Source organism: Engystomops pustulosus, chromosome 1, assembly GCF_040894005.1.
Source record: "Engystomops pustulosus chromosome 1, aEngPut4.maternal, whole genome shotgun sequence".
Taxonomy (NCBI): Eukaryota; Metazoa; Chordata; class Amphibia; order Anura; family Leptodactylidae; genus Engystomops; species Engystomops pustulosus.
The window spans coordinates 79,537,017-79,558,614 of NC_092411.1; the positions used below are offsets into that span (position 1 = coordinate 79,537,017).

A 21,598-nucleotide genomic window follows, 5' to 3' on the forward strand; every position below is an offset into this window, starting at 1 on the left:
GATGTCTCTATCATCTGTCTGAACATAACCTGCAGAGCTGCCATCCAGGCACACTACCAGGAACCACAGGTGCCTCAGGCCTCTGCCTAGCACCCGGGACAAGTCAGGAGACTTAAGCCCCCAGAGCAGAGGTCCACCATCTGGATTCAGCTCCATCTTTACCCGTCCAGCCTGTAGGCTGTGGGCAACCTTCCTGTGGACCAGCTATCAGTATGACCTTACAACCACTGTGTGTATGCAAATATGTATATATATGTATTATAATGTGTGTGTGTTACAGTGTGCAGGTATTAGAGCACTGCCACCCTACCATATAGCTCATATTGGTGAAGCTAGTTAATAAACACTCACCGGCCACTTTATTAGGTACACATGTCCAACTGCTCGTTAACACTTAATTTCTAATCAGCCAATCACATGGCGGCAACTCCGTGCATTTAGGAATGTAGACATGGTCAAGACAATCTCCTGCAGTTCAAACCGAGCATCAGTATGGGGAAGAAAGGTGATTTGAGTGCCTTTGAACGTGGCATGGTTGTTGGTGCCAGAAGGGCTGGTCTGAGTATTTCAGAAACTGCTGATCTACTGGGATTTTCACGCACAACCATCTCTAGGGTATACAGAGAATGGTCCGAAAAAGAAAAAACATCCAGTGAGCGGAAGTTCTGTGGGCGGAAATGCCTTGTTGATGCCAGAGGTCAGAGGAGAATGGGCAGACTGGTTCGAGCTGATAGAAAGGCAACAGTGACTCAAATCGCCACCCGTTACAACCAAGGTAGGCAGAAGAGCATCTCTGAACGCACAGTACGTCGAACTTTGAGGCAGATGGGCTACAGCAGCAGAAGACCACACCGGGGGCCACTCCTTTCAGCTAAGAACAGGAAACTGAGACTACAATTTGCACAAGTTCATCGAAATTGGACAGTAGAAGATTGGAAAAATGTTGCCTGGTCTGATGAGTCTCGATTTCTGCTGCGACATTCGGATGGTAGGGTCAGAATTTGGCGTCAACAACATGAAAGCATGGATCCATCCTGCCTTGTATCAATGGTTCAGGCTGGTGGTGGTGGAGTCATGGTGTGGGGAATATTTTCTTGGCACTCTTTGGGCCCCTTGGTACCAATTGAGCATCGCTGCAACGCCACAGCCTACCTGAGTATTGTTTCTGACCATGTCCATCCCTTTATGACCATAATATACCCAACATCTGATGGCTACTTTCAGCAGGATAATGCGCCATGTCATAAAGCTGGAATCATCTCAGACTGGTTTCTTGAACATGACAATGAATTCACTGTACTCAAATGGCCTCCACAATCACCAGATCTCAATCCAATAGAGCATCTTTGGGATGTGGTGGAACGGGAGATTCGCATCATGGATGTGCAGCCGACAAATCTGCGGCAACTGTGTGATGCCATCATGTCAATATGGACCAAAATCTCTGAGGAATGCTTCCAGCACCTTGTTGAATCTATGCCACGAAGAATTGAGGCAGTTCTGAAGGCAAAAGGGGGTCCAACCCGTTACTAGCATGGTGTACCTAATAAAGTGGCCGGTGAGTGTATTCCTGCACTGTTCCCCATGTAACCTGAGCTGCTATTGCTAATAAGATGCATTAAAAAAGCAAAACACTGTCGATATGGTTGTCAAGGTAATATTCGCTCATACATGTTTGTTCATACATTGATTTTGTCGATGTGCAGACATCATTGTAGGCAATTTAGAGACCAAAGTGACAGAGTGTACATTGTATAGTGTCGGGAGCCACACCAGTGAAGTCACTAGGTAGTTTGCTGAAACATTATAGAAAATTCTACAATTTAAAACTTTTCATTTTTAATGATAACTCCTGGAGGAAGCTTCTATAACTTTGTACAGCAAATGTTGAATACATCTAAAGATTATGATACAGGCTGAAGGGCACAAAGGTAGTTCTACAGTTCCAGTCCATCAAATTCAAAGGGCAATGCACAAATGAATCTTTATTCATGTATGGTTTATAATTAACACATACGAACCCTACAATTACATGTGCAATCTACCATTACCTCTGCAAATGACTCACAAACCACAAAACTAACCAATGCAAAACTGAAATTCTGAAAGTTACATTACTTTCATGTTCTGTTGCTACCTATCACATACCCACATAGAATATTTCACTATGATCCATTTAAAGGAAATCTACCATCAAAATCCATCATGATAAACCAGGGACACTTACTCATTATCCATGGCCTCCTTCATTCCCAAATCAAATTTTAAAATTATGCTATTTAGGCTGAAGGGCTCCTGGAGGTGTTCTTCATGAGCTCCCACCCCGCCCCTCTGCTCACACACACACACACATCTACGTTACCAGGGCACACATGTATCACCTACCAGAAAAGCTTACTAGGGGTCCTCAGAGATCCCCTTTTTTTGTTAATTCTTACAGATTTACCTAGAAAAAACCCTCTCCAAAGTCATCTGCAAATGATCTTAGAAGGATCACTTTTTGCATTAGTCCTGCTGAGAGGTTGTCAATTCAGTTGCACATATCTTGTGTAGGACCATGCATTTGGTGCCATGATAAAGATAACAACCCCACCTTTTTATTGTTATGTGGATCTGGAAGCTCTAAAACTGGAGATACAGGCAGTTTAATATAGTACTCGCATTCCTATGTTTGTAGCAGCCAATATATGTGGTTCTGTAGCACACAGAATCACAAGCCTGATGAGATTGTTACATGGTTCTATGTATTATAGGGCCCATGTCTAAAGTGATGCTTATCTTACCGTCTCTAAAAGTGACTCATCTCAGACAAACTGTTACTCTAATTTGCATATGGCTTTGAAGGTGATTTTTTTTAAATTGCAGGTAAAAGAGCAAGATTACATATAAAAGAGGAAATTCTAGAAAGATAAAATTTCAGTCTTGTTTTTATATCATACACTCATAATCTACTGGATATAAACTGAGGGAACCTGAGTCATCTATGGATGGTTATTGTGGATATATGTACACATAGACAGTGAAAAATACATTTTTATCATCTCTCCTAAAAAGGAGAGCTTAGGGGGAACCATACACACATTTCCCAAGGCTAGTCAGTATGGGTCACATACTGAAACCGTCTGGTATCCACATTCCTTTACACTTCAAGAGTCTAAAAAATGAACCACAACGAGATGGACTCATCTGTACAGTTTATTAGATATTACTTCAGTCAGGTTTAAAATAAGAAGGAAAATAGGTCATGCGTTACGGTTTTGCACCTGCTAAAAAATACCCAAAGTAGGAGGAATGTGTTACTACATAACTTAATACATAACAAGTCAAATCTTGCCAGGTTTAACCCCTCAGCGCACTGAGAAGCTGCGGGATGAGAGTGCGACCTTTAAAGAGTTATTAAATAATGTGTAAAAATCAGGCCTATAAAGTAACCAAATGTGAGGTGCCTTGCTCTGTGAGGCCCAGATCATCAGGATGTTACCCTTTTCTAAACACAAAAGCTATTCTATTACAACAAAGCATAGACGTGTCTGCTAAGCCACAGAGCCTGAGCACTATTCCCTGTTCTTCCCAGGTCCAGTTTGGAGAAATACATTATACAGAAGATGGTTCAGCATATAAGTGTGGGAGAAGCTCTGTAGGTGCTCCGACTGCGGCTTGTATGATCTTTATCATAACTGTAATTTATGTGCCCTCTAAAGGGGGGGGGCTGCTTGGGATAGGTATGTGGGGAGACTTCTCACAACACAGAGTAAGTGCCTATGGCAAAAAGCTTCCCTCTGACATATTAATATTAACCACCATTGTACAGGCTGTAAACAGTGACGATCAGATATCACTAAGGCACTGTTGGTTTAATAGCAATCACTTGTCAATGGCATATATCCTGGTGGGGAGTCCCAGACAGAGGCGTCTATTGTGAAGGCACTTGGAAGAGAGCAGGTACCATTAATCCTACAGCCTCTGTTTCCATGTGCCAGGAAATAAAACCTGTATCGTACCCAACATACAAGATCGCTGGTAGAATTTTATTTCCATGATTTGTAAAATTTCCCTCCATGTTAAATAGCTGAGATTTAGGTGCACATTGCAGTATACATGGAGACAAGTAGACACTGAAGGCGTTAGCAACGATGATACAGACAAGTGCAAGTACCAACAGCAAAGACAGAAATGTGCAGCTTCCTGCCTCAGAGGGTTAACAATTAAGCCAGGAGCACAGGCCACTTGTTATATGCTGAATGCTAATATCAAATACGTGAGTATAAAAAACACTTAAACAAGTTAAATGCCTAGACGTAAGCAAAGATAGAAAAGGAGACAGAAGCCAACAAGGGCCAGGCTTGTTCCACTGCGATTCAAGCCCGACTGTAAAAACTTCATCTGGGATGGGATCCGCTTGATGCTGCTCCAGAACCCTGTACTAATACAGAAAAACAAGGAATTACAGCAAGAATCGGTACAAGCAGATAATTCACTGTGATGCATCATTGAAAAATAACAGATTACGTTTTGCCAAATCAACCAGCAGCAAGTCAATTTATTTTGCTGGTTTTCCAGCAGCAGAGTCATTTGGATGTTTAGGGGGACATGTATCATCCTATTGCTTTCTTTTTCTTTACTTTTGTGCAACTTTTTGTGAGACTTATCACAGTTTGAGACCTGTTAGGGGCAGATTCAAACTGCGTACCAATTATGTCCCTCAAGCATGTAATGCAGTAGCCGTATTTATATTGCATTTACACTATACTCAATTGCATTTACACTATGTAAACGGAATGTTAATGCAATGTGAGCAGAGTAAGGCCCCACACAAATGTAAATCGGTCCCCATAGATGCCTATGGCAGATATTGTCTCACTGCACAGCGACCGTGTATGGAAAAATATAGGACATGTTCTATAATTCGCCATACTACAGCATTGGACGCTCGCTTCTCTATGGAGAGGGGAGGGGTGAGCCCCATATGCTCGCCCGGGCTCTGAGCATTCCCGCAAGATGACCGTGCAAAACTTTAATCATGGTTTCAACACAAGCAGTTGCTCCCCAGGACTATGATGCTTGTAGTTCTGTCCCCACAGCAGTATTTGGTTCAAGAAATTCATCCACCATATGATATGCGTTTTCCAACTTGTTTTCCACTGGATAGGGCCTAACTTGCTGATCAGTGGGGTCTCAGTGCTGAGACCTCCACAGATAACGAAAACGAGGAGTCTGATGGGGTCCCACGTACCTCTGTAGGACCCCTCATCGCTCCGTCAGACTAATGGAGCAGACGGTTGCACATGACCGTTCTGCTTCATTAATCTCTGTGGAGCTGACTGAAATTGCCGAGCACTGCGCTCAGTGATCTACATCAGCTGCATAGAGATTAATGGAGCAGAACGTGATAACCCCACTAATCAGCAAGTTAGCCCGCATCCACGGAATAGGGCCTAACTTTTGTTCATGTGAAAACTCCTTTAAGAAGAACATTTAAGATTAAATAAAACAGGCACATCGAAAAAAGTCTTAAAAAATGTCAGTTTTTCATTTGGTACCTAGATGAAAGCATTGTGAGGTCACATTCAGAAAAAGATTGCATGAATGTTTTGAGACTGCTGAACAAAACCTGTGTGTAGTCCCATCCGAAATATGTTTAGAAGAAAGAGTCTGACAGTCTGGGATCAGATTCTCCGCTCATCCAGGACAGCTGTGTACGCTTACCAAACTAATCTACCTTCCGCTGCTAAAATCGCTGCCTGTAGGGAAATGCAGGGTTAAAATCTGCAGCCAAGGTAAGGGGGCAGATAAACATAGCTGTTATGTCTTTATTGAGGATATAGACCTCGGAGAGCAGTACAGTATACAGCTGAGTACACTGTCAGCACTGTGGCTTCAGGCCTGTGTGTAATCACACAACTCGCAGTCATTACACCGTGGCTCTAGGAATGCACATACCTCAGATACTCAGTGTAATCCACGCAAGGGCTTTGTGAGTAAATGAGAAGACTGATCCGTGTCTGTAGAACGCTAAAATCAATATTTGTGTTACATTTGTAACAAGCCAAGAAACCAAGTGTGCACATGGTCAGAAGAGTCTGTCCATTAGGTAGACAAAAGAACCCGTGTCCGCTGACAAATAGCCCTCAAAGAGAATATGGGACTAAACATATCTTCCCTCCCCAGAACAGTTTAACATCTTAATGACCTGGCCTACACGCCGTCTTCAAATTAGCTCAAAATGAACATTAGTGAATTTTGTAAAAAATTTTATATATAACATGTATAGTCTTGGTAAAATGGAGCGACTATGGCACTGTTTCTTGTAGTGTAGCAGGGGATGTTTTTTTTATTATATTGGGAAATTAATGTATTTTTAATGTATTTTTCTGAATACTTATTATTTGTGTGTGTGTTTTTTACATGTCCCTCATGGGGTCATAAAAAGACCCACGGGGAATCATTTTTACAGTTTTTTTTTTTTAATTCTTAGAATTTTCTTTCTTTCTTTCACAGGTTTTACCCTCTAACTGGGGCATCTATAAAGGGCCCCCCGTTACAGGGGGAAACTCATGCTGATCAGAGCTGTACTGGGATCAGACCCAGATTAACAGAACATTTATTTTTAAGTGAAAGTGCATCAGCTGTTACACTTGGGGGTCATGTGACTTTGTATGATGTATGAACAGGCAGCCCCCTACTTAAGAACACCTGACTTACAGATGACCCCTAGTTACAAAATGGATCCCTGGATGTTGGTAATTTACTGTACTTCAGTCTCAGGCTATAATAAACAACTATAACAGTTATCAAAGGAGTCTGTAATTAAAGGAAACCTACCACCACGGATCTATTGCACCTCTAATCCTCATGACCCCTGTATCTTCTTATAACTATTATTGCCCGGATATGCTAATTTTCAAAAGAGGCCACTGGGGCGTGGAGTAACCAGAGCTGAGGCTACACGGCGCGGCTACTCCACACCCCAGTAGCCTCTTTGATCCTCCGACCAGATATCTACGTCTGCATGCACAATAGCTCCGGAGCAGTGACCGTGCAGCCGCAATAGTATAATAAATCCGGCGTAGACCTCTGTAAAGAGGCACAATGTCGTGACAAATAGGGCACAAAAACACACAGCGAATTGAGGCGTAAAATTCCCCAAAAAGCGCGAAATAGGCGCAAAAACATCAAAAGGAAGGAAAAGATAAATGACCCCTTATATATTTTTATAAAATTTTATACTGCCAGTTTCTTAATTGAGTTGATTATGAACCACTACCTCTTTGGGTTTATATATTGATTTGTTATGAAGCACGCATTGCTTGAGAAAGGTGGTAATATACCGAAATGTCGCTTTTCTGGGAATAAACTTTACACAATTTTCCCTACCTGCTCCAGAGTCCTACCTGGACTCTGGAGCTTTTTTGCACCCCCTTCCCCTTGCTAGCTGTTCTAAGTGCATTGTGCTGCTGTGGATTTTCTGGTTGTTCATTTTAAAGTGGATATTTACAGACCCACAATCTATTCTGCTTGCATTATGGATAAACTACTATTCTTTTTTATTAGGCATCTTGTAATGTGGCCAAAGGTTTGTCTACTCCTGGGATGTGGTACATTGTGATGACATCATAATACTGCATTACATCATGGCTTGGTACTCCTGGGATGTGTTACATTGTGATGACATCATAATACTGCATTAGTCACACTTTTTGTCACACTGTTTGTAAAAAGTGTCTAATAACCTTAATATGGTGATTTGGTGTTCATTAGCACCAGATAAATGCAACATCCATGTATCCAAAATTTTAAAAGTCTAAGTTTAACTTTCCCAGTACAGAGTAAAAAATTATGAGAAACAATGATGGATTGTAAAGTAAAGATGTTTGAACAGTTGAAATTTGGCAGCAGATGTCTACAGGAAGATATCTCTTAATGGTAGATTAGAAAAAGGAGGAAAAATGAAAGCTGTTGGAGGACAATCGAGGACTTGTACGTCAATTTATTGAAGCCAAGCTTCTACTTTCCTATAAATCCTATTTATAACTTTGTTTTCATTTACTAAATGTAAGGTCCCGGGAACTGCCAAGAGATGGTTTGCAGACAGGATCTACAAATGTAAAAGGCTACAGGATTTTCCAAGAAGAGAAAAAAAAAATTCCAGGACATTAAAAAATAGAGAGAGAATAGCTAATTCATAGGACTAATTGATAATATTACATGTACAGCACAGAGGTGAAGGGGGTGTTTGAAGAGGGCTCACAGGCTGAGCCCTCTTCATACAGAGATGGGGTTAGCTGCATATTGCAGCAAACACCCACTGCTAATACCGCAAAGCAAAGCTGACGCAGCATCTAAAGGAAGGCGGCACTGCCATCTTGGTACTGATCGTCGCTCTCCCAAACGGGTGAGAGAGAGATTGGATGCCGTGACAGCCATAGGTCTTCGGCAGACCCGAGGTTGCATGGTTTCTGAAGATTCATGTGCAAAAACGCCATATAATGCAATGCAGTAGTATTGCAGAACATGGTAGGAATGATCAGACCATCTAGGGTTAAATGTGCCTTAGGGCGTCTAAAAAAACTGTAAAAAAAATTTAAAAAGTTTAAAAAATCCTGAACACAATAGGTATTGCCGCGTGCCAAAATGCCCAATCTATTAAAATTTAAAAACGGTTATTGCCAATGGTGAACCACATAATGGAAAATAGTGCTCAAAATGTCCAAAACCGTGACAAAACATTTTACATAATTAATAAAAAATTATAAATAAAAAATTTCAATTAATAAACACTGAAAAAAAAATGAATAATGTACAGATGTGTAAATTTGCACATCTGTACATTATTCATTTTTTTCAGTGTTTATTAATTATTAATGCACTTTATTGAAAGGCACATACCACTTTCATCCCAACATATAGGGTATACATACCTTTTTTCATGTAGTTTTCGTTTTGCAGTATTGGTGGCAGGGACACTCGCTGCGTTCTTCTGGCATCATACAGGGCGCGTGTCTATTTATTTATATCTACTTACTTACCTATATTATCCTTTTGATGCTTGTTTCCTTGCATATGTGGCAGTTTTTTTGTGGCTATTTAATTGGGCTATGTCTTTGTGCTGCCGTTTTGGCCCCGCTCCCCGGTTCGGGTTACGCGCTGCGGTCATGTGATTCTATCTCGCGATGCGCGAGAGTTTGATCGCAGAGACGCGACACCGAGCTTAGCGTCACCTGTTGTCACAGCAGCGCCTTCAACTCACCTGCGCTCCACTATTCAGGCGTCCCGATTGGTCTATTGGTATTTAAGCCATTCTGTGGCGAAACACGTGCCGGGGCTGGGTTTCTTCTCTTTGGTCTGTGGTTTGTATGCTTACACTTACTTTTCCTGTCACCTTTGCTTATAAGTATTTCTTGCTGGGCATAGTTGCAATAGGCTAGTGTATCTTATACTTGGATGTGATGCCTCAATTTGTTCAACTTGCCCTATGACTGATTTTGGTCCTATCTACTAAGCACTTTAAGTTATATGCAGGAATGTTTACATACATCTTGATTGTGGTTACACCCGGGCCTTTGTAATTATTAACAACTTTTTGTCGGTTTGTTACCCTCCTATTTGTTTGCCTATTTTAAACAATTGACATTATAACTTGTATTTAATAAAGCTCTAATTATTTTACAATGCTATTCATATGTCACTTCTATTCTTTCTTGATGGGTTTAGGTATATATAGATTTGGTATCACTGTAATTGTACCGAACCAAAGAATAAAGCAGAGGTGTTATTTTGAGCGTGCAGGGAAAGTCGTAAAAAGTGAGCCCACAAGAAAGCAAAATGCACTAAGTTTTTCTAATTTCACCACATTTGCCATTTTTTCCAGCTTCCCAGTACAGGGCATGGAATAATAAATAACCTTATGGAGAAGTAAAATCTGTTACGCAGAAAATAAGCCCTCACACAGCTCTGTATACGGAAAAATGAAAAAAAGTTATGGATTTTTGAAGGTGGATTGCAGGAAATGAGAAGTAATGAGAATATTGGAAGTTTTTGTAAATCGGCTCAAATTTTTCTGAAAAGTAAAAAAGTTATAGCAAAAATATGTTATATTCTCTTTGGCAGGATATAGAATTCTTTTAGATTTGTATGCCCTTGTTTACTATTAACATCTGCACTAATCAGTTATGTTAACAGTTTAGTTACACTTCCCCAGCGTATACAACAAACATAGGACTCAACATAACAGAGGTAACAAAGATTTTATTAAAATTCCACCAAGAGAGAATCACTGGTGTTTTGCATTTTGTATCTATCTTGCACATGAAATAAAAAGCCTGCTCTTCTGTAGCTACTGAAGTCATCTGGACAGACAGCTGCCTACCATATGTGCAATCTTCAGATGAACTAAACCTCAAATGACCCAGGTCAGAGAAGATGTAGGCAGATGCCTGCCTGCTCTTAAGTGGGGTTTTCCCCGATCTCAAACATAAATACATAATTGGAGAGGGGGGGGGGGACACAATGTATGAAGCGCATGGAGGTTGATCTCTCCATATAGATTCTGTACCATACTAGTTACCCAGAAGGTGACTTAATGCAATACACTGCATAGAACTGACAATGTAAGAAAGACCAGCCAAAGTCATGCGTCTTAAATGATATTAATTATTTGCTGGAATGTGCTTAAAGTGGACAACCCCTTTAAGTTATTTAAGTTATTCAATTTTCCAATATTTGTATAAAATATTCACAATTTTCTAGTTCTCTACAAAACTACATATTAAGAGCTAGGGTATAGCCAATTATTTCAGTGGAGGAATGTGGGCTTCAAAAACAAGGTCACTGAGGAGAATATAATCAAAACAATGAAAAAGTAGAATCCAACAAATGAAAATGAGACTACCATCCCATATGGACTGAGGAGGCTCAGTGTACTTTTTGATATGAGCAAAGAAAACCAGACACACTGTATCAGCTAGATGGGGAAGTCTGTCTGGAATGGAGTGGCTGGGAAAGTTAAAGGGAAACTGCCCCAGATCCAATGATGTGATAGAGTACACTACTGCTGCATGCATTAATGGGGGTCACTTTTTCCACTCTGCAGGGTGTCTTACCTTAAAGGAGCGTCTCACTCGTCTCCGGGCTTCATCCTCATCTGCGCCTGCATTTGAGCAATCATCTCCTGCATTCTTCGTAGCTGGAAAATTATCAAAACAAAGAGGAGGATTTAGGGACCAATATTAGAGGACCCCCACAGAGGACTTCAATCACTCCTGTGTATTCATTATCCCAATACTGGAAAGGAATACATTCACTGTAATGGAATATCATGACACATGATAATATGCATTTAATATGCATTAAAAAGGAACATTCTTTAAACTAAAATCATCTTAAAGGGGTTGGCTACTTTCAGTAAATAATTGATATTATTTGTGTAATAGAAAGTTATACAATTTTCCAATATACTTTCTGTATCATTTCCGCTGGTTTTCTAGATCTCTGCTTGCTGTACTTCTATTGATGGCTTCTCTAGAATTATCACTCTGAGTAATAGGAGTTGTGTGATAATAGCGGCTCATGCACTTGCATGTCCATCACATCACCATGGACAGATTATATCCACTGGAAGTAAACTAAGATCAAGATCTAAGTAAGCATAGATCTACAAAACGGTGAGGAATTAATACAGAAAGTATATTGGAAAATTGTATAACTTTTACTGACACAGACAATATCAGTTATTTGCTGAAAATGGACAACCCCTTTAACTACTAACTTTCCACATCTTCAAAGTCAAATGTAAACACTTTCCTAATTATTACATTTTTCCGCTCTTGGATTTTCTTTTTTTAAGTATTTATTTTTATCACAGTCTGGCCGTCAATTCCCTTGTCCTAGTTAAAAAGAGAATTTCCATCAGCTGGGTACAGTCAGGAAATGTGCCCACCCCCGTTCCGTTGGGGTTCTGCTTGCAATGGACCGATGCCAGCAAAACTGGGACTAGTGTGCTAAGATGTGAGGAGAGGTAATGTACAAATTACTGAGAAAATTAGGAGAAAAGTCAAACATTTACTCTGAAAGAAGAAGGGCCCAACATCCAAGCTACATAAACATAAACCTAAATAGCGCAATAAATTGTTATTGGGTCATCTACAAATCTACCCATCTGACTAAAGTCAAACTAAATTACAGAAATATTGAGTTACAATCAAAAACCGTTAACAAATACTGTGTCAATGTTAACGGAGCTACAGCACAGAACCTGGCAGTGAGAGGGTGCGCTACTAAACCAACATTTATAGATGGAAATTAATGCTGCACGGAGTTTCCTTTACCAGCAGAAGCTCAAACAACATTCTGTGGAATCACAAGCAAAGCCTTCCATTTCTGCTGTGGCTTTGCAGGACAAGACTATGGGGCCAGATGTAACAACACTCACTATACATGGTCAGCAATATTAGTTTTTATACAGGTCATATGCTGACTAATATAGGAAACCTACTGTAATGGGCCACAAACTGCTACATACTACTGGTACCCAGGTTCTCATATACACGCTTTGTATATCTGAACTCTGTTCAAGGTCCATTCCTTGAAGGTTTTTCATGATGATGCATTATAACAAGGCTATACAATCCTATCCACAGCAGATCTTTTATCCTTTACTTATGAATCTGATGAAACTATGCTGAACGCTAGACACAGCCCGCTGCAGTCACTCCCATGCGTCTGTCTGCACAAAGATAGAAAGGGAAAGGAGTAGAAAGGATGAATTGGAGAAATAAGGAGGAGCCGGAGCCGGGCAGGATGTTCCCACGATGTTTGCTGCTGCGCTGGTTTATAAATACCTAGTGCCTGGACAATGACATGGGGAGAAGGATGGGGCAAAACCCCTGGCCAAGAATAACATGTAGTGGATTCCAGTCTTACAGCAGAGCACAACCCAGTGGATAGACCCTGACGTGACTATTTATGAGCTCAAGCACAACAACCCAGCCTGCCGATGCACAGCAACTTCAGCCATTACACCCCAACTCAATACATGAGGCTCAGAGAAAGACTTAAAGTCCCCTCTCTCAATGGAAGGAAAAACATATGAACAGCAACTTGTTTTACAGTGGCCTAAACACCTGCCACATCGCCTAAAGGTGTTTCCTGGGACAGCAAAGTCAAAAGGGTCACAGATATCCACATAGCCGAACCACAATCTCTTCTAAAATTCTTAGCACCTGCCCTGATTTAGCTCATCTAATGACTATATATTTAAGTATATGAAGCCCTTCTACCAGAAGGGATTCATGTAAATGGAAATGCTTCATGGCAGTGTTAAAGGGAACTTGTCATCAGGAATGTCAATGGCCTCTAACATGTCAATTTCAAAAATGGCTTTGAGGTGCATCTGAACAATGACCATTATTTTTTTTTTTTATCATTTCTCTAACATTACCTGGCTCCCTGCCAGCAGTGTGTGAAGAGTCCCAGGTTTGTGGGGGGCAGGGAGCCAGGTAATGTTAAAGAAACAATTAAAAGGGAATTATTCAGATCCAGGACAAATACATTTTTTAAATCAACGTGCCAGAAGTTATTGAAACCTTTCCTCATGTAAAGTATTACCTTCCAGGTGACAGGTTCCCTTTAAAGAAATGTACGAGTAGAGAATTTAGAATGTTACATTATTATAGGATCGTAATACTATATCGATGACGATAGTGGGAATACAAATAAGTGCATTTACTACCTGTATTACAGCATGAAGATTCATCAGTATCCATATTGATTCAGATAAAAGATCAGGAACGGAACATTGAACATTATAAATTACTATTATATTTCGACCATTGTCCTCTATACTTTTATGTATACATTTTTTTAAATGTTATGGATTAATATGAGGTGGTTGTTTTTTGACAAGTCTATTTGTACTATATACATGGGCCCTGCACAAATAGTTTTCTGTGTATATAATAATTATCTGTATTTATATAGTGCCATCATATTCCGCAGCGCTTTACAAATCAATATATTATTAAATCTTATATAAAAATTTATAGAACATTTAACCTCAGGCCATAATAGTGCCAGTCTATACATTACAGGCAGTCCCCGGGTTACATACAAGATAGGGTCTGTAGGTTTGTTCTTAAGTTGAATTTGAATGTAAGTCGGAACTGTATATTTTATCATTGTAATCCCAGCCAGAACTATTTTGGTCTCTGTGACAATTGGATTTTAAAAATGTTGGGTTGTCATAAGAATCAATATTAACACTAAAGCTTCACTACAGACACCTGTGATAACTGTTAGAGCTGGTTATTGTAGCCTAGGACTAAAGTACAATAAATTACCAATATTCAGAGGTCCGTTTGTAACTAGGGGTTGTATGTAAGTCGAGTGTTCTTAAGTAGGGGACCGCCTGTATTATTCCTCCAATTATTCCTTTTTTGTTGGTGATACCCCAGCAACCAGACTTGATCACACTGGTTTGTTTTCATGGTTTGCAAATTGTTTCATGGTTTGTAAATTAGGAAATTGTACATATTTATGGGATAAAAATGCAGTTCCACCGAAACTTCTACAGAAGATGAAAAATATTCACTTGTGATAAGTAAAATAGTGGAGCATACGTGGGATCTTGTGCCTCGTATTTTACGTTGCATCCAAAAGTGCAAAACATATGGACTGGTTTTATGTCCTACATAACAATTCCAAAAGGTATCACAGCTCCCCCTTGTGGGCAAGAGCCATAGTACAAGTATTTGACAGCCTACGTTTCACCCTCCTCCAATTTCCACAGACACAGCTGTGTCTACATCTAGAGCTACTGCTATAAATACGGTCAGAATAATATGAATGACTTGACTATGCTTCTACACTTTAGATTTCCTTACCAAAGTCTGGAAGTTTAGAAAATATCTTACATACGATTAAATACAAAGATAAGTTGAGGACCCACTGAGTCATGGTTCGGACACAAATCAAGGTTGATTTTAGCACCATGATCCACAAGTCAATTGTTTGCTACAGATCAGAAAGCCTTTCTGCTGACGATTTACTATTTATTCTGCATTGTGTGCATGAAATGGGCAATACATCCCATGTACTACAATGCTACTGCATCATACTGTGGATTTACCGAGCAGAAATGCCCGGTGGCAATGAAGACTAAAGATTTACTTTCCATATCTACAGAATATTTCACACGATTCAGCTTTGTTAGGATATTACAGTACCCAGTGACAGTCTATAAAACTGACAGACACTTTATCAGGTTCCCTTTTTTTTTTTTCAGATGTCCATGGAAGAGGGACAGAAAGCGGATTTACACAGCAGCCTCTACTATTCATATTGGGGGTTTTAACAAGTCTTTACAAGGGAAATTAAGTCTCTGGGAGGTTGGCAGATTTCCTTTACAGTAAAGACAAATTATATAAAACTACTAAAGCTTCTTAACCCCAAGTTAGAAAACGGAGGTCATCAGGTAAATAAAAAAAAAAAGTATTGTGGGGGATGCCTTGGCGTTTCACCTCCTTATTTTGGGGTCCTCAGAAGTTGACTGCAGCATTACAACGTAGCAGTGTGCTGTGGTTCACTCACCTCGGCCTCCTTCTGCTGCAGGATCATGTCCTTATCCAGCACTTCCTCTTCTACTGGCCTACGACAAGAAAATATTGTTGATTCTGATACTCGCGTTACCAATAGCTTTGTAACTTGACTTGTTGAACAAGATAAATGTTCACTCACTTTCCCGTGCGTTTTAATCTCTCTGAGCGGAAGTTTTCATAGTGCAGATCCTGAGTGACCTCTTGTAGGTCCTGCATGTGCGTCCTGTGGAGATAAAAACACCACAGCCTTCAAACCATGAAGCCAGGCCACAAAAACAGAAAGATGATCTATGAATAACGTGCCTGAGCACACTTAATGTAAAATGAAAGAAAAGCTTCCTACTGAGGGGAACAATTAGACACTGGGAGTCAGGACTGAGATCGCAGACTTGAAGATTTCCTTTGTCAGAACAATACACTTCATGTTGTAAACAAGTTATGAATGTGCAAAGGATGTATTGATCCCTGCATGGAAACCAGTGCCAAAAATTGTGTGTACAGACAGTCCCTGGGTTACATACAAGATAGGTTCTGTAGGTTTGTTCTTAAGTTGAATTTGTATGTAAGTCGGAACTGTATATTTTATCATTGCAATCCCAGCCAGAACTTTTTTGGTCTCTGTGTCAATTGGATTTTAAAAATGTTGGGTTGCCATAAGAATCAAGATTAAAGGGAACCTGTCACCAGGAGACCCATTTTAGCACTCCCCCAGTCCCCACAGAGCATAGTACATACACTGCCAAAGTGTTTTTGTATTAAAAATTGGTTTTACAGAAAAAAAAGATCTCTTATATTATACCTTTCATCAGCATGTGCGGTGTGACTAGGCAGTTGCCAAAAGGGAGGGGCTGGAAAGGAGCAGTTCCCCCCCACCCTTGGGGAACAGCTACTCCATGTGACCTTTTCAAATATATGAAAACACCCATCACTTGGTTTAGCGACGCCCCCTGCTCCTCTACAGCCAATCCCGAATGAGGGGAGTTATTCATATATTTGAAAAGGTCACATGTTTCCCAAGGGTGGGGGGGGACTGCTCCTTTCCAGCCCCTCCTAATTGGCAACTACCTAGTCACACAGCAGATGCTAATGAAAAGGTACAATATAACATCTTTTTTTTCTGTAAAACCAATTTTTTTTATACAAAAACACTTTGGCAGTGTATGTAATATGCTCTGTGAGGACTGGGGGAGTGCTAAAAATGGGTCTCCTGGTGACAGGTTCCCTTTAACAATAAAGCTTAATTACAAACACCTGTGATAACTGTTATAGGTGTTTATTGTAGCCTCGGACTAAAGTACAATAAATTACCAATATCCAGTGGGTCGAATGTAAGTCGAGTGTTCTTAAGTAGGGGACCGCCTGTACATGTACAAGTTATAGAGAAAACTATATATTATTTTCATTTTTAAAGGGAACCGGACATCAGCAATTGTCCTAATAAACCACTACCAATATACTGTCATGCAGCATGACACCTTCTAGTTTTTGTTTCTTTCATGGCCCTATGTGGTGGCATCATCCAGAAAATCAACTTTGAAGTGAGATGTATATTGGTTTTATAAAGTCAAGGAGGAGGAGAGTTTAGCACTGAAGTCAAGGTCTGAACACCTCCTCCGCCGTGATAGACATGATACTTCTGACCTCAGCAGATGTGGTTAGTGATGTCTCTGTATGCAGGACCATTCGTTACAATGAGGGGGCTTTCTGCAGAAGAGAGAACTTGAATTCAGTGTTAAAATCTCTGCCTCTTTGACTTTATACAACCAATTTACATCTCACTTCAAAGCTGATTTTATGGATGATGCCACCAAACTGGGTGATAAAGGAAACATGAATTGGAATCTGTTCAGTTGTTTGCCAACATACTGCTAGAGGTTTATTCAATCGATTTCTGATGACAGGTTTCCTTTAACCCCTAGGCGCACCAGGACGTTATAGTACGTCCCGGTGGCTAGATACTTAGCGCACCAGGACGCACTATAACGTCCTGCTTCTGGCACCGGCTCACGAACGGAGCCGGTACCAGAAGCAGCGGCTGACAGCTGTCTAGTACAGCTGACAGCCTGCGCTAACACCCGCGATCGGAGCCGACTCCGATCGCGGGTGTTAACCCCTTACACGCCGCGGTCAAGCATGACCGCGGCGTGTAAGGGTCTTCCCCCTATGGATCGGATCCCCCGTGCCGCTTACCGGGGGATCCGATCCTCTCCTGGGCAGCTCCGAGGACTGGCATGTGCCCCGGAGCTGCCCGGTTTCCATGGCAGCCAGACCCCTTCCGGGTCTGACTGTAAACTGTCTGAGCATGCGCAAGCATGCTTAGACAGTTTACACTGCTCTACAATAAAATAGTATTGTAGAGCAGTGTATTGAACTTAAACCAGTGATCAGAGTATCACTGGTTTAAGTTCAAGTATGTAGAAGTAAAATTATGCAAAAACACTTAACACTACACATTATAATAAATAAAAAATAAATACATAAAAATATAAGCCCCTAAAATGTCACTTTCCCATAAAAACACTTAATAAAGTATAAAAAACATAAAAACACAAAAAAACCCCGCATGTTTGGTATTGCCGCGTCCGTAACAATCTGCATAATAAAACAGAATCATTACTGGACCCGCACGGTAAACGCCGGAGGAAAAAAACGCAAAAAAGTTCCGAAAAAAAGATAATTTTTAATTAATACCCTATAAAAAATGCTCTAAAAAGTGATTTAAAAAATTTTATGCACTCTAAAATAAGCCCACTAAAAAGAACAACTGTTCTCGCAAAAAATAAGCCCCTAACCAGATTTGTCAGCCAAAATATAAAAAAGTTATGCATATGAATAGATGGTGATGCTAAAATGAATAAGATTTTCTCCAAATTAGTTTTTATTCAGTACAATTGAATAAAATACACAAAACCCCCACATATTTGGTATCCCTGCGTCCGTAACAATCTGCATAATAAAACAGAATCGTTATTAGATCCGCAAAGTGAACCCCGTAAAAAACAACCTCAAAAAACTCTCTCTGAAAAAAAGATGATTTTTTATTAATGCCCTTTAAAAATGCTCTAAAAAGTGATTTAAAAAAGTTACGCAATCTAAAATAAGACCACTAAAAAGAACAATCCTTCTCGCAAAAAATAAGCCCTTAAACAGATTTGTGAGGTGAAAAATAAAAAAGTTATGCATATGAATGACGGTGATGCTAAAATTAACAACAATTTTGCCAAATTACTTTTTATTCAGTAAAAATGGGAAAAAATAAAAAATATATATAAATGAAGTATTTTTGTAATCGTGGCGACCCATAGAATAAAAATAATATACTATTTTTATGGTATGGTTAACGGCCAAAAAAAAACACATAAAAATGTTCCTAAAAATTGACGATTTTCATTTCCTCCACCAACAAAGCTTTAATTAAATCTCACCAATTAGCTATAGATGCCCCAAAATTATGTACCAGAAAAGTGCATCTCATGTGGCAAAAGAAATAAGCCCCTATAGGTCCTCAATAAAAAAAGAAAAAAATTATAGCCTGTACAATGTGACATAGCAAATCGGATCTGGATGGCGCCTCCTTCCCTCCTATGCCCAGGCGTGCGCCCATACAGCAGGTTACCACCACATATAGGGTATCGGTGTACTCGGGAGAAATTGGGTAACAAACTTTGTGGAGCCTTTTTTCATTTAATCCATTGTAAATGTTTAATTTTCCACCCAAAATGAGTGTATTGTGAAAAAATATTACAATTTTCAGACTGCACCTCCGTTTTGTTTTAACCCCTATAAAACACCTAAAGGGTTAACAAACTTCTTAAAAGTGGTTTTTCATACGTTGAGGGGTGTAGTTTCCACAATGGGGTAATTTATGAGTCTAGCTATTATTTAGGCCTCTCAGTGTCAATTAGAAGTTGAGCAGGTCCATCTAAATACGGGTTTTGGTGATTTTACAAAAAATGTGAAAAATGATACCTAAATTCTGAGCCTCATAACATTCTAGTAAAATATGTGGAATCTTAAAAAAACCATGCCAACATAAAGCAGACATTTGGGAAATGTAAGTTATGAATTTATTTGGGTGCTATGACTATCTGCATCAAAAGTAGAGAATTTAGAACGTTGAAAATATAGAATTTTTCCAATTTTTTGCCAAATTTTGTTTTTTTTCATAACTAAACGCAAAAGATTTCATCCAAATTTTTAAACTAATTTGAAGTACAATGTGTCACGAGAAAACAATCTCAAAATCCCCTGGATTTCTCATAGCGTTCCAAAGCTATAACCACTTATAGTGACACAGGTCAGATTTGAAAAATGGGTCCGCGTCCTTTAGGCCAAAAGATGCTGTGTCCCGTAGGGGTTAATCTAAGCGAATATAAAAAAATCTGTAAATGTTTTTCTTATTTTTTTTTTTTTATAGTCTTCAATTACATGTACAACATTCTGCAAAGAATTTAAAGAAGACCTGTCACCAGATTTTGACCACCCTGACTAACAATGCCTGCTGATAAAGTGTAATGAGTCCTCCCCATATCACCTGAAATTAGCTGCCAATGGGGCACTGTACCTTAATTACAGTCGGTTTTCTGATATTCAAATTAGCTTTTCTTACTCATGTCTGGTCTTTGTGACTCTTCTCTCTCTCAGGCTGGCAGTGAGCCTCGCCCCCTTTTTCTGCCTGACTGCTCTGTGTCTCTTCAAATCACTGCTCTGTCTCCTTGTACTTACCAACCATCTGCTGTTAAACTACAGACATATAAAGCTCTATGTACAGATGGGAAATATTGTGTACATTTTTTTTACATGGTGCCTTGTGTTTCATGACATGTGACCAGTGACAACATCGCAGGTCCTTTAGCAGGTCCTTCTAAGAATAGCAAACTGTATGTGATTACATGAAATCACAGCAGCCTCCATGGAGGATGGAGAGGAGTAGAAGTCCATGGAGGCAGAAGTGACTTCATGTGGTTAGATACATGCATGGGGCACAGTTTGCCATTACTAACAGGCTAAAGGACCTGAGAGGTCACTATTGTCACATGACATGAATTGTGTCCAGTAAGGAGGCATAAGGCACGAGGAGAATTAGATGGGTGGGGCCGGCTGAGCAGGACACGCCCCCCCTCTGATGCCAGGTAATATAAGATAAAAGGAGATTTATGTGGATGTAAGCGAAACAATTTTTAGCTAAAAGGAGGGTGTCACAATAGTTAATAGAGCTCTATAGGAACCTGTCACTGGCTGTATATGTGCAAATGTGGTGACAGGTTCCCTTTAAATTACATAGCTTTTACCATTAAGTTTATTATACCTTGTATTGTATACTGCATGCTGTTATAGGGAAAGCGTAGGCTAGTTATTATGTAGAATGCTGATATATTCCAGCTAGAAAGAGGCCTACATCAGTAGACTGGTTTATGGTGTATGGATGCTTTACTTTAGTCCAAGGCTGCAATGATCAGCTGTAAGGTGTCTGTAATGTCTGTAAGGTGTCTTTATTGATAATATTCTTTCCCATGAGAGCCAAAAATATATTTTTTTGAAAATCCAATTGTCACTGGGACTAATTTTTATTGTTTTTGTCTGGAGCTAAAATTATTAAATATATATTATAAGACATTATGACTTGCATAAAAATTAAACAACAAACCTAAAAAGAACCTATCTTGTATGTAACCTGGGGGCTGCCTGTACTTAATTTATAACATTTATCTTAACATAACTCTACACATGTCCTGAAGGCAGAGAATTTTATTAATAGGCAATAAAACATGGAAAAAAACTGTTTTCCACATGAAAAAAAAAATATTAACACACTTTTTCAGGGGAAAATTTCAGGGCAAACTGCCTGCATATCAGAACTTGTGTCCAGTCTATACCCACAAATTCAGCCACTTCTCCCTGTAGAAGGTTTTTGTATCCTTCACCAAATAAGTGTAGTTAGGGGTTCTCATGACCGAATTCTGTGTTAAAAAGGGAAAATCTACTTATACTTTGTAACTTATACTTTG

At 39.7% G+C, this 21,598-nt stretch overlaps 1 protein-coding gene across 4 annotated transcripts in view; it reads right to left on the reverse strand.

Annotated features, from left to right (window-relative positions):
* Positions 1-3,177: 3,177 nt before the first annotated feature.
* LOC140125433 (septin-2A) overlaps positions 3,178-21,598 on the reverse strand; it is a 53,901-nt gene continuing 35,480 nt past the window's right edge. For 3 of the 4 annotated variants that reach the window (XM_072144501.1, XM_072144500.1, XM_072144499.1), the window contains exons 10-13: positions 15,730-15,813; positions 15,583-15,640; positions 11,100-11,182; positions 3,178-4,423 (exon numbers count right to left, since the gene is read on the reverse strand). In XM_072144501.1, coding sequence (XP_072000602.1) covers positions 11,114-11,182; positions 15,583-15,640; positions 15,730-15,813 — 211 coding nt within the window. In that variant the 3' untranslated portion in view covers positions 3,178-4,423; positions 11,100-11,113. The remainder of the gene's footprint in view (positions 4,424-11,099; positions 11,183-15,582; positions 15,641-15,729; positions 15,814-21,598) is intronic. The other variant, XM_072144502.1, reaches the window with a different exon arrangement.